Below are 14255 nucleotides of genomic sequence, written 5' to 3'. Positions count from 1 at the left end.
AACACAGAATAAAACTAAACGATGTCCACATCAAAAATCCCAAACGTTACAAATAATATTTAATTCTTGTACTGTTTGACTGTAATATTGGACTATTTTCTAATGTAATATAATTGTTCAAATTGCTATTATTTTTTACATTTTATATATATATATATATATATATATATATATATATATATATATATATATATATATATATATATGCTGTATATAAGCAACATAATGAGTGAAGTCAAAACATCCGCCCTCCGATGCCCTTTAACGTTAAATCACATTTTCTCTACTTCATTATATTTAGGACTCATGAACCAAAATAAAAGCAGAGACACCTTTCTCAGATGTAAAACATGTCATCTTTGACAGAGTTGCATTTTAAATATATAATGGTGACAAATAGTCTGACACTAATGTTCCTCCATAACAACACTGAGTTGCTGTTACAGCCTGGGTCACTGTGTTCTAGTATTTTCTGACAAAGTAAAACTAAGAGTGACAGCATGACGGTTACAGACAGTAATGTTCATCATTTTAACTTTTTCTCTGAACTGAAACGGGAGACATGTTGAGTCATTGTTAATTTCACAACGTTGTTTTAAACTTACCTGTCGGCTCAGCCCACTCCTGTAATGTTGCCTGGCTGTAGCTTACTCCAGTACATCACTCTGTGCGACTCTGACACTGAACAGCATTTACTGTCTATGAGAAATTAGGGATATATCGGCGTTGAATCGGCAAAACTCCGGCTGATGATGATTATTTTGAAAAGGGCTATAATCTGCCGATAAATCAGTGGGGCCCTAATGTTTACCGTCTTCCACGTGGAGTTGTTTGGTTCTGCCACTACTGGGGCGATTCAACTGCCCATTTACGCATGCGCGACGGCAAGTCTACTTGGACAAACTGACCGAAATGCGTTGCCAGAGACCTTTCAGGGATTTGGAGTCATTATGCACTGCAGATGCGTTAATTACGTTACATTTTTAAAATCAGATTAATCACGATAATAAATTAATCCGTAACGTGTTAATTTTGACAGCCCTATATATAACATTATAGGGCTTTAATCTGGTGAACGTGTATTATATATATCATCTCGTATGTCGTCAGGTAAATTTGTAAATTAAATTATATTGTGGGACATTAATCATAATATTTGTATAATAAATAACGATTAGGTCTTAACCTAGGTATGCTAATTAGTTTGATAAATTTAGATAATATATAATACTGTGGGGTCTTAACTTTCATATTTAAACTCGTTGGGTGAATTTCTAATGTTACTAGTTTTTCCCTACTGGAAAGCACTTTGGCTCAACGTCTGCTGTTTTACATATGCTATATAAATAACAGTGGTTTGACTTTACAAACACAGATATATAGCAGACTCCCGTGTACTATATTTAAGAGTTAGATTTGATTGCTTCATGCTACTTATGTGCCATTTATTTACTCATGTTTAGCGTCTGCTGTGCTCATTCTGCTACTTCACATTCACGGTGTTTCAGTGCTTTGCTGAGTAACTTGGAAAATGAAAGCATTTTGGATTCAGTAACTCTCCAGTGTGTCTTTAATCTAAAAAAAAAAAAAAAAAAAAGATAACAGGAATTTGTGCTTCAAGAAACATTATACAGAATTATAAATGCTTCAAAAGTCATTACATTCACCTCGTGGTTGGAACTGTGAAATCATCTTTACAAGCCTCGTCTCTGAGCCTGCATGTGACCGACAGCCGCCATCCACTTCTCTTGTCACTCAGCTGATCTCTCACAACCTTTTGCAGTTTTTCCCTTTACAGTCGATCCACTGCGAGTCGAAACAACATCCTCCAGCGTTGGCACTTTCAGAAAAACACATCGGGTGCATTATGAAACCAATGAGACCAAAAATAAGTCTGAGCCGAACAGCAGATGAACAGACAGAAACTGGAAAGACAAAAACTGTTTGAGCTACATGTAAATATACAAGAAAGTGAGGTTTTTCAGCACTGTTTGATTGTGTACATTGTAATACTTTCTCATGATCACATGACACACCTAACAAGTATTACTGATTCATGTCAGAAAGTCACGACAGGGAAGATGAGATGAAAATTATGTTGTTTTTCTTAACTTCTCCTTAAACCTTCATCTTTCTCAGCCTTTTGCCTTTTGATATTATTCAACATACACCACAACAACACGGAACCTAACAGTTACATTTACTGTGCTCCTTAAACACATCTCTAATAAAATGAAAATAATCTCCGTTCCAGATAAATGAATACATTTCTTTCTATGCTAAATGTGCAATTCTTATACAAAGTGAACGCAGATCATTTTTCAAATGTGAAATTGTCCTTCAGGGATGCAGTTTGTGTAGCTTTCAGATCCAGTGACTGCTTGGTTTTCACACTTGTTCCGCCCTGCTGGGAGGAGTAATCTCTTCGCTGCACAGGGATTATAGAGGCGGAGGGGTTTTGAGTCTGTGCGTAAGAAACAGGAGGCACTCTGAACCCTCTGTGGCGTGGAAGTCCAGGCGTCCCACGCTCCACAGCAGCATCTGAACAGGAGAGGAGGTTTCAGGGGGAGAGACGAGACGATCTGGGGGAACGTATGGCTGAATCGTCCAGAGACTGGGCGCTGCTGGGTGGAGTTAGCGGTTCTAGCTGCCCGGCAGGACCGGGTCGGACACGTGCCTCTGGATCTCCTGCATCTCTGTGGAGGTCTCCAGGTGCTCGGGGAGGGAGGGGAAGCGCTGGGGGCCGCACAGCAGTCCGGGAGGCTGCTGAGGGGGGGTGAGGTCCACGGAGGACAGGCGAGGAGGGTCGGCCTCCGGCGACATGGACATGGTGTCGTCTGACGCCACAGTGAGGTGGATGCCGCTGGACAGGGAGTCCTTGGATTTGTGCTTGAAGTCAGAGTCTGGACTCTGGAGAGACAAAGGAGAATTCAGTTTTTAACTCCTTGGAAAAATCACACAAAAAAGAATGAATTTAAATGGTCACTGTAGGAAAGAAAAAAAATCCAGGCCAAAAGTGTAAATAACAATCGCATGAATAATGGGATTTTTAAAAAAAAATAAATGGTGATATGTACTTTTACAGCAATGTACCATTACACTATTAAATCAGGAAACTATAGATATCTCCCTTATATAAAAAAAAAATATGTATATTAAAGACTGGAAATTCTGAATAGTCTAATCTGCTATTTTACAGATTTTCCTGTTTGTTAAATTACAGATAATATCTGCTAAATTACAAAAAAAGACTATTTACACGATGACTATAAAAAAATGCAAATGCTTCAAAATTCATTATTTTTATAAATGGTAATTTGTTCTTTTACAACGTGAGGCTGTAAAGTTACAGCAATAAATCAGCAAAAATAAGTACATTGGGGACTGAAAAAATGTCACAAATTTTTAAAATTATTAATTTACATTATATTACACATATTACTAAATACAATAAGCTGCACTTTCATTTCTAGGCCAACTGCTTGTTGCCTCTTGTTTTAAATTGAATTAAGCATTCAGATCCTTTAAATTTTTGCAATAATTCCACTAAATATTATTGCATTTAAGTGTCAAAATTGAAAAAAACCCTGCAATAATCCACTATATACTATTGTAATGTTCCATCAAAATTCCTGGATTCTCCCTGTCTCATCTAAAGACAGGCTTGTACAATGAAATTCCGTTAAAAACAGATGACCAAAAACACCTTATATATGTGCACAGCGCAGTAAAGTTGTGATAATCCTAATCACAGCACCTGTATGAGTGAGGCAGGGCTGTCGATCTGTACCGGCTGCATCGGAGGGACGGTGTGGATGGTGGGAGCTCCGGTGCTGTACAGGGAGGTGGGGTGAGGCGGGTGAGGGCTGGGGGACACAGCGCTGTAGGCTGGAGGCACCGGGGCCATCTGCCTCTGGAGGAGCTGCAGGATCACATTGATGTCTGCAGTCATACGGGTCTCCAGCCTGGACAGGATAGAAAACAGGACAACAGGAAAGCATGACTAAGTTAAAGGACATCATTTGCACAACACAGACAGGTCAGTTCCTCAGTTAGGAAACACTTTGGAAATATTCATTTTGTCCTTAACTGTATGTTTATTATCTCCTTGTCTGCTGTTAAATAAGTGTCCACTAGGTTTCTCTCTTGCTCTCTCTATACTATCTCTCACTTGTACATATATAAATATATACACAGCTAAAAAGGCAGTACATATGACTGACTTTACAGATTTCTCCTATGATTACAGTCTGACCTTTGACCTTTTCTTATATCTGTCTTTCCTTCCTCATCTTTCTCCTCCATTTTTCCTACACTGATGTATCTCACACTGTGTGAGCCTGCAGCTGGGAACTGATATGCAAACACAGACGCATTACAGGGTGGAGCTTTTTACCAAAAAGGAAACTGTGACACTGAAACGGTAAAACTGAAAGCCTCCACCTCCAGGACATTACAGCACAGGGGGTATAGCTCAGTGGTAGAGCATTTGACTGCAGATCAAGAGGTCCCCGGTTCAAATCCGAGTGCCCCCTCTTTATTATCACTCTTGTGAACAAACATAAAAAGCAGTTTACCGGTTTAACTGGGACTGCAGCAGCTCCAGTCTGGACTCCAGCTCGCTCGGCCGGTCCTCAGCGCAGGGTGGAGGGTGAAAACTGGCCCTGACCGACGACGGTCGCCTCTGACCGTCTGAGAACTGACTGGCTCTGCGGTCTGGCCAGTATCCATAGAGGCCGGACATGCTGATAGGAGCTGCTGCTGTGCAGTAGGAAAACAAGAGTTCATATTTCATTTCTGAAACACTTTTTCACTATTATTTGAAGTACAAATGTAGGCAAGAGGGACTGTCACAAGGTTACTAGAGTTCTTATTTCTCTGTTGGCTTAGTTTTGTTTCATTTTAGATGCTCCTTTTGCTTTTGTTTCTTTTAGTTTCAGTTTTACTTCTGCTAGTATTGGTAGTGTTGAAATTTTAAATGTATATTACCTAGTAATGTAAGTTTACATCCTATTTCTACTTAACTTCTAGTTAGTTCCAACAGACACTTTAAATTCCACATGTAAAAATGCGCAAATGTTTTATAAAGTTCCTCTAATTGTTTTCATTTTGGAGCCATTTTCAGATGGCATTTAATGAATTTTAACTCCAGTTTTAACTGTGTGTGTTTTTTATGTGCATTTCATTTTACAACATCGATTTAAACCTGAACTTTGGATATTAATTTAACTCCTCTGGACCTGTTGTGGCACTGAGCTCCAATGACTCAAATTTCCACCCAGAAACTCGCTATAATTCAAATAATTCAAATTCAAATAATAATTCAGAGAGTAAAGAGAAGGAGGAAGGAAGGAGATTCACCTCCTGAGTGTTTTATCCTAATTTCACTGCAGTGTGTCATCACATGAGGTTTACATGTCAACACTGTACTCAAAGAAAGAAGAATGTGGTGTCTAATGCCACTTGTATAGCAGAGAATGACGTGTAGCAGCAAAAGTCGGTTGGGAAACTATGACCTATTTTGGAGACTACCTCTAAAGTGGACACAGATAAAACTGTGTGGTAGAGCACTAAGATGTTTTAGGGTATTAGTGACTAAGCAGACATGAGTGATGAATGGATTGCTGGTCGTCTTTGCCTGAGTATGGAGGACCCCCAAGGTCTACTGGTGGTCCCATCCCAGCAGAGGGTCCGCTGTGAGGCAGCAGGTTGACTACAGCTGGTGGGTAGTCTTTGGTGTCCCCCCCGGGTGGGTACGGCTCTCCTTTACTGTGTCCTACAGGCTTCATTTCCTCATCACTGGACTGCGAGCAGATACTAGCGCTGCTGCAGAGGTCTTCCCAGTGAGATCCTGTCATGGTGCCCCGGTGGTGGTTCGCCATCGGACAAGACTGATCTGGGTAGGAGTCTTCACGATCCATCCCGTCTGTGCAGATAGAGAGTCACCGAACAGACACGATGAAACAATATAGAGACATGTAAACATTTAGAAATGTGCTAAATCATGTCTCTCACCCACCTGGCCTATTTCGGCGACGCAGGGAGCGCCGGTGCCTCGTCAGACGGTAGCCACATTCAGAGTCCCTGCCCGGGGTTGTCTGGTTTACTCTATCTGCCTGATACATATCAGCTTCAGTAATTCAAAAATACAAACCATGCTTAAAGGAACATATATTATCTGATAAGTCTATGATGTTTGTCACAAATTTGGAGTCTGTGTCTTTCCAGTAAAGTACAAGTTTGCATAATTGTGAGTTAAGAGGTGATTTTGTGATCTTTTCACGTTTACTGCTTAACCCTCTGAACCTTAAGCAGTTTCTGGGCATATTTCTCAAAGTTATAGTCAAGTGACTGCTGATTACAGCTGAGTCAGTCATGGATTTTTCAGTTGTGCCAAAGCGTGCAGAATTTAATACTCCGCCAAGGAACGTGGCAGAGTTATGTGACAATTGACGTACGCTTGTTCTTCTGTTCATCTGTTTGTCTGTGTGCAACATGTTTTTATCCTTGTTTTATTATTGCTGTAAAGCCCTTTGTGATTTTGTATCTGTGAAAGGTGCTATACAAACTAATTGTACTTACTTACTTACTAAAATTACGCAAAAATGGACAAATAGATTTGGAGGTAATTTTCAGGGAAAGTCAGAAATGACACAAGAACCACCTGATTAGATTCTGGCAGTGATGCGGCTTACAGTCTGGATCCACACATTTGTTAACGATTTCTGTATCATTGTGAGATAGCGGCACAGTGTCACTGTAACTATGACAACAAGTGAACACTACGTCAGCTGCCTGCTGACGATCACATGATTGTGATCCTAGTACAAATCCACCGCTAAGGACTTATCGGGACTTATCCGTCTGAAATGATACAACGACGGAGCAGTTTTGGTGGAGTATTGCGCTCTATGAGTGCTTTTCTTTTCTTTATTATCATTATTTACAGAATCTAGTTAAAAGAAACACCTTATTTTTATATATATTTTTTGAATTACACATGCAGAAAAAGTTATTTCCAAGAAATACAACAATTTTAATGTCAGATTTGGTTAGGTTTTCCACACGTCATAGATGAGTAGTTTGAGGACTGATGAAAAGTTAAAATTCCCCCAATTTTTTTCTGTCTTGACTATTTCTGACTGACAAATTCTCTAATTTTGATGATGCCATTTAAACCTTTTGTGGTTCAGAGAGTTAATTTTTGTGCGTATGTGTTGTGTTTGTGGAGTCTGAAAAACCCACTCAAAATCTTTTTGCATCCACATGTTCTCACAATAAAAACTCCAAATCATCTATTTAGATTTTCTTCATTCATTGACTCATGAAGTGCAATAACTTGTTTTTTGAGTCAAAGAAAACGCTAGAAGGATGCTGTGTGCAACGTCGCCCTCTGGTGGCACTCACATCTCTCAGGTTGAAGGTGATCTCCAAATTGTTCCAGAACATGTCGGCGAAGTCAGGATACATGTCGAGCACCTCCAGCAGGTCGTCCCTGAGGATCTTGTGAAGGTCGCAGTAGGTCAAAGCCCTCACGTCGGCGCTGGACTTCCCCGGCCTCCCGTACAGACTGATGGGCTCACCGAATATGTCGTTCCTTCCTGCATAAATCACAGCAAAAAGCAAAGATGAGCACAGGGGAAGAGAAACAGTAAATCAATAAATGTTTGACAAAGTGGAAACAGTTGACTGACAACACGATGTATGAATCAGAAGCTAAAAAAAACCCCAAAAAGTAAAATGACAGTGACACTGCCCCCCAATGCTGCTGCAGCTCAGCACAAATTAATGGTCCCCACAAACAATGACCTGTGCAGCCTAGATCTGAGTGCTGACCCTATTGATGATCAATGCCACTGTGGAATGGAAGTGGAGCTGTGCCCAAACACCTCTGGCGACACAACAACAGGGAGAAGTGTGTGTTGTATTTGCGGGGTGTAAAGGCCAATGCCACTTGCAGCTGAGGCTTGGCAGAAAGAAAGCAAACAAAAACAGAAAGACAAAGGAAAAATCCCCAAATGATTCTGAAATAATACATGAATTTGTCACAATTTTCGTTTCACAAATGTTTGTTCTGATTTGCCCATTATTTAAATGAGTAAGCAGCTCACCCAGTATGGCCACCACGACATCGTCCCTGAGGATTTCTATCGAACCTCTGGAGATGAAGTAGACGGCAGTGAGGATGTCCCCGCTGTGGACTAGAGTGTCACCCGGCGGAGCGTGGGTGGTCTTGAATCGCATGGCCAGAGCCCGCAGGCAGCCTTTGTTGGCACCTCGAAACGCTTTGCAGTTTTGCAGCAAACTGCGGTTCAAATGAAGGCAGATGTCGGCCTGCAGACACTCAGGGAAACCCTTTAAAACCTGCAGAAAAACAGAGAATAAGGAGAATTTAAATCCTCCCACAATGTATTCATCGTTTAATGTGCATCTTTTTCTCTAGTAGTTTTCAAACCAAGTCATCTAAAAGTGAAAAATGAATCTGTGAGGTTTGTGATAAAGAACCTGAGGGGTGAGAGAAGGAGAGCGATGTGTGCGATTGATTCAGGCGGGGCTTAAAGGGCAGCAGTGATTATCTACTCTCACATCGAACTGGCAGCCGCTAATGTTGCTCTCCGGCTGCGTCATGCTCTGCCGCTCTGAGCAGCAGAAGCCCAAGCGGCGATGTGACGCACATCATCCGCAAAATATGGGTCTCTCACCGTGGCAGCCTCAGTGGAAACTGCTGGGTCTAAATGAAAAGGGGGCACCCAGAGTTGAACTGGGGACCTCTTGATCTGCAGTCAAATGCTCTACCACTGAGCTATACCCCCTCCTGCATAGCCCTATTTCTGGATCAAAGCAATATATGTATATAGGATGCCTAAAATCTGTTTGAAGATGAGGAACCCCATGAGCTGTTGTCCTTAATAAAGTCCAAAATGCAGTGAACTGAAAAAAAAATTGAGTGTCATAATGGTTTAGTTGGATTTTTTTACAAACTCTGGTTTGCATTGTGACACAGAAAAACTGGTTAAACCTCGGTAAATCAGGTTATCATTGATAAAGTTACATGAACGTTCAATGAGGGAAAACAGGGTCACTGCAGCAGCACAGAACAAGGCAAACAGCCCCTGTAGGTCAGACACAGAATAGCAAAGATAATGCTGAAAACAGGTGAGCAAAGCAAACATTGTAACATATGTTGGTATAGGAGACTGTAATATAGGTTTCATTTATAAAGTCAGCTTTAAGATAAGATAAGGCTTTAACAGTCCCACAGCGAGAAAGTTGCAGCGTTACAACAGCAAAGGGGATCAGGCAAAAACGTACAGTAAAGTAACTTAAAAAGAAGTTTAAAACAATAAAGAAGAAATATACATAAGTACTGTTGACGCTGTACAGCTTCTTCCATAAGTAGAAAATACTGATATTGCACTGAATTTTAAGTATGTAGAGTCTTTAAAATGTATAAAATGCTCATATTACACATGTTTGAATGAACTGACATTGCGCCAGCGTGAACTGGGAGTAGTTGTTGTAAAGTCTGATAATGTGTGCACATACAGTGCTACAGCATCTGTTTCAGCAATAAATGCACACACAAGCACAAATTAAATTTGCACTACACATTAGGGGGCACCCAGATTTGAACTGGGGACCTCTTGATCTGCAGTCAAATGCTCTACCGCTGAGCTATACCCCCACATGAGCCTGTAACTCAGAGATCAAAATAATAATTTTCAATAGAACATTTGTGCATAAACGCATCAATAAACATGCATGTGTCATATTTCTAAGCATTACCAACAACCAAAACATGGAGATCTTCCCCACAGTTAACTATAATATTATACCGTGTGTGTGCATGACTTACAGCGTTCATGTCGATGCCGTTGGTGTAGGACCAGGCGTGTTGGAAATACTCCTCCAGCCGTTGTCTCAGGCCTCCAGGGATCTGGTGGAAACGGATGAACTCTTTGACGCGCAGCATCTGTGTGTGGTAGCGAGCCGTGCCGGAGTAAAGTCTCTGGATGATGGCCGACACGTTCCCAAAGATGCTGGCGTACATCAGAGCTGCACAGAACAGAAAACAATGTATGCTGGGGATGTTCTGGGAGCCACAGGATTCAGGTGTCTACTACAATATCCTAGTTTTAATTAGAACCAGGAGAATCTGTTTCACGTCATATTTCACTGACTCTACCCACAGTTACCCAATGTTACTCCTCCATTTGAAAAATCTCAAAACATGCATGTTTTTAATGACTGGTCTTATTTTAGTCTCTTAGACTGACTTTATTTTAGAGTTTGATCTTAGAAGCTGTTGTCTGTTTGCCTTGTTTTTTAATTATTTCATGGTCAATTTGCAAGTTTTATCCTGTTCAGTCTTTTTAGTGCATATTTTTGTCATTGCCTGTCATATATCACATACAGCACTCATGTTATTTTAAAACATGCTATATAGATAACTTTGATTCAATCAAAGAAAGGCAAAAATAGATAATAGATTAAAATAGATGACTGTACATGTTGGATGTATGTACATAAAAACAAGTGTAATTTTTAAAAGTAAGAATGAATTCTAGCATGCTGAGACCACTTATGTAAAACCTGTTTTTTTTTCCTTTTTTACAAAAGTGATCATTTAAAGCAGAGCTGTCGTGATATTAGATTTTCCCTGCATGATTACTGTTGCCTGGATAATTCACAGTAATGATATTATCTTCATATCTGCAGCAAAATCTGTCAAAATTCTTCTTGAATTTTGAACTCAATTACAAGTTTTATCTCTTTTTGGCAAATGACTTAAACTCAACATATAAGTGCAGGGAGGTGATGCTGGATTGTTTACAAAATCATCATATGTGTATTAGTAACTTGATATCAATATTTCATGCTTAAAATATAATAGTTATTGATAATACCATTATACTGTGACACCCCTTTTTGAAACCAAATTTTTAGTGGAATTTAAGTAGATATTTTATATCATCTAAACTCAATCTGTCACATTTTGGACTAATTACTGAATTTGACTATATTTAAGATTAGTTTTGTTATTTCATTTAATAATAATGCACACTGGCTGACTATGGTATTTTGTCACCACTTCAACAAAGTTGAATAAAAGTCTGTAAAAATGTTTTTTCCTTGAGTATATTTTCACTTATTCCTCATTTTAAAAATACTTTACACCCTACTATACCTGAGAGATGGAACACAAGCAAGAAGAATTCCATTAATTTTAGGTTTCAGAGGCACAAATTTAGCTTCACAATACAAACACAAGTCTTGTAAAAAGGTGGAGTGTCTGTATTTTTACATGAAAGTGTCACTTGAAGACTGAAGCTTTGAACTTTGCTACAAAACCTCTTTCTACACCCTCAGACCCTCTTCCTGCTCTACTCACAGCCGATGAGCATGACGCAGATGGAGAAGATCTTCTCTGGGTTGGTGTTGGGCGACACGTTGCCGAAGCCGACGCTGGTCAGGCTGCTGAAGGTGAAGTACAGGGCGGTGACGTACTTGTCCTTGATGGAGGGTCCTGAGGTGGCGTCGCTGTCGTTGTAGTGTTTTCCGATCTGGTCGGCCAGGTTGTCCAGCCAGCCGATCTTCATGCCCCCGATGCGGGCGGAGCTGGTGCGCTCCACGTTGCCGATGGCGTACCAGATGCAGGCCAGCCAGTGAGCGATGAGGGCGAAGGTGCACATGAGGAGGAAGAGGACGGCTGCTCCGTATTCTGAGTATCGGTCCAGCTTTCTGGCAACTCGCACCAACCTCAGCAGTCTGGCTGTCTTCAGCAATCCAATAAGAGTAGTTGTCTGAGGCTGGAGGAGGCAGTCAGTGAAGAAAACAATGTCAGACTGGTGAAAAAGTCCATTAAACAAGAATCTTAAACATTTTTTTATTGCAGATTCGGTGTATTCACACATGCAAAGAGCTGAGATGGAAATAAAATAGGACAGATTCAATTAATGGATTCACTGCATCTCAAGAACTCTAAATGTCTTAATGTGCAGTTGTTGTATACATGTTTTACAATGTTCTGTTGTTTCTACTTTTGAGAATGTACTTTTTTTACACATTGTTCTTCTATTTTCATATGTTTAACTCAGGCAGTGCTTCAAATTTTTGTTGTAATTGTCTTGCACTGCTGCATGATGGTGGTAAAGCTTCTAATCCACTATGGCTTGGAAATTACATGACCTGCTTGCTGTTGTCAGTTAATTTAACAACCAATTCTAGAGTACAATATGGAGGATATTTTACAACGTTTTGAGATTGGCAGCAGTTTTTAATTCAGAGAAGCCAGTAATGGATCTGTAAATGGTGTGTTTGCTCAGTAAATGTGCAAAGAATGATTCAGAAGACAGCCGACCACTAGCATCTGCAACTCAGGAGGATTTCTGATTGTCTTCCTTGACAATGGATACACATTTCTTCTGTTTACTGTCCACTATTGTCCTGCAATTTCTACTGCACCTTTCAATTAACCTCTTCACCCGAGAGGAACCTGTCTCTGGATCAGGCCATATCTGTTTTAAAACGCAGCTGCTGCAGATTTTAGACGGTTGCCAAGTGCAGCACATTCACCAAAGAAGCCAGATGGAACAACTAAGACTAAAATGCATTTGACATTTGTTGTGCTTCATCATCTGTTGCATCACACTGGGTAGAACTTTTAGATCAGCTATATTAATATCAGGGCCACTGAATCATTCTTATATGGCTGGTTTTACCCACTAATTTGCAGTTTTGATTGTAGGGAAGAAAAATTTTTGCATCAATTTTTAAAATCTCAGCTGTCCTTATGATAAGAATCAAGTTACTTGTTGCATTGAAAGATTCTCTCAAGAGTTTCCTATCCATAGGTCCTGAAGTTGTTCATTTTGGCCATTTACAGTGATGCAGTTTTTGCAGACTAAATTTGAGGATACTTTTTCAGTTAAAGCTGCAAAAAATAGGGTGCTTCTTCTTATTTTATTCCTACATTTGCAAAAACAATGGAGACAAGAAATACATGGGGAGAGGCAGGGGGGACGTCATACAACTAACTTAACCTGCCTGAAGTTAATAAGTTTTTCTCAGAAGAATAGGTGTTGCTTTTCACATTAATAATGGTTCACTGGCTTCACCTGAGGTTTAAATGAACGAGAGCCGCTTGTGATGATATTAGTAGCATGCCAAGACGGATTTTGTCATCTTTTATCTGCTGTGATAAACAGGAAAACATCAGGAAAAGCAATGTGTCGATGACTGAGGTATTTTTTTTCTCACCTCCTCCGAACCAGAGCGAAATATGAGCAGATCAAACGGGATGGCGGCCACGATGTCGATGAGGAACCAGCCCTTGAAGTAGTGCTGCGCGATGCGTCCCGGGTGGCTGACCACCTCGTCGTTGTGGTTGACGTAGGTGGTCCTGAAGTTGATGAGGATGTCCACGATGAACATGATGTCCACCACCAGGTCCACCACGTTGAGCGGGTTGCAGGTGTAGCCGCAGCTTCTCCTGCGGTCCTCCTCCACCTCGTTGAGCAAGAAGGCGGCCGAGTACGGCGTGAAGATGGCCGTGTAGATGACCAGCAGCAGGATGACCCAGTCCCACACCGCTTTAAAGGGGCTGTAGTGCAGGATGGTCCATTTGTGGATGCGTGGAGCCTGAAGCTTGTACTCCGGCAGCACGTCGGCACCGAGGGACAACACCTGAGGAGAGGAGGGAAGAGAGGTTTGTTTAATAACCATGAAGTTTAATTGACTGAACTGAAGCATGCACAGCAGATAGGAAGAAGTTTGTCCATTAGCTGGTTTGTCTGTTAACTTATTAGAGGGTGGAAAGTGACGACACTTGAGCGCTCTGTAATCAGGAAAAACTGGCAACTAACATGATCCAGAAGAACAAAGGTGGCATTGGATAAAAAGTAGGGAATAAAATCGGTATTTGATCAGTCTAGCAAAAATTTTTAATTAGCATTATCATTTAACTATCATTAACTAAATATAGCTTTCATGGCCAAGTTTAATTTTTTAAGAGTTTAAATTTTTTAGCAAGTTCAGCCCTCACAGATGAGATTTAAAATTCTTGCACTGCACCGTAATTTACACTCCACTCTTGATTTGTGTGTAAACGGCAGAGATTGTAAATGTTTTTAAAACCATATACTGATGCAATTTTCCGTTTAATCTATCTTCTGTATAACATGACACAAACAAAAAACTCACTGGTAGTGCTTTTCCTACAGCTACACATACACAAAACTGAGCAACTAAGCTGA

The 14255-nt window shown here is 40.5% G+C and overlaps 1 protein-coding gene and 3 non-coding genes across 6 annotated transcripts in view; 1 reads left to right on the top strand and 3 right to left on the bottom strand.

Annotated features, from left to right (window-relative positions):
- Positions 1-1540: 1540 nt before the first annotated feature.
- The window catches only part of kcnh6a (potassium voltage-gated channel, subfamily H (eag-related), member 6a), a 35460-nt gene continuing 22745 nt past the window's right edge, over positions 1541-14255 (bottom strand). For 2 of the 3 annotated variants that reach the window (XM_023299482.3, XM_023299480.3), the window contains exons 7-16: positions 13261-13686; positions 11393-11810; positions 9857-10056; positions 8112-8364; positions 7408-7601; positions 6020-6116; positions 5639-5926; positions 4578-4761; positions 3758-3965; positions 1541-2910 (exon numbers count right to left, since the gene is read on the bottom strand). In XM_023299482.3, the coding sequence (XP_023155250.1) occupies positions 2644-2910; positions 3758-3965; positions 4578-4761; positions 5639-5926; positions 6020-6116; positions 7408-7601; positions 8112-8364; positions 9857-10056; positions 11393-11810; positions 13261-13686 (2535 nt within the window). In that variant the 3' untranslated portion in view covers positions 1541-2643. The remainder of the gene's footprint in view (positions 2911-3757; positions 3966-4577; positions 4762-5638; positions 5927-6019; positions 6117-7407; positions 7602-8111; positions 8365-9856; positions 10057-11392; positions 11811-13260; positions 13687-14255) is intronic. The other variant, XM_023299481.3, reaches the window with a different exon arrangement.
- trnac-gca (transfer RNA cysteine (anticodon GCA)) lies at positions 4464-4535 on the top strand. The gene has a single exon. It is a non-coding gene; the product is annotated as a tRNA-Cys (tRNA).
- Positions 8742-8813, bottom strand: trnac-gca (transfer RNA cysteine (anticodon GCA)). Its single transcript has one exon. It is a non-coding gene; the product is annotated as a tRNA-Cys (tRNA).
- Positions 9614-9685, bottom strand: trnay-gua (transfer RNA tyrosine (anticodon GUA)). Its single transcript has one exon. It is a non-coding gene; the product is annotated as a tRNA-Cys (tRNA).

This window comes from Amphiprion ocellaris, chromosome 19 (assembly GCF_022539595.1).
Source record: "Amphiprion ocellaris isolate individual 3 ecotype Okinawa chromosome 19, ASM2253959v1, whole genome shotgun sequence".
Lineage (NCBI taxonomy): Eukaryota > Metazoa > Chordata > Actinopteri > Pomacentridae > Amphiprion > Amphiprion ocellaris.
This window is presented reverse-complemented; position numbering and strand designations above follow the sequence as displayed.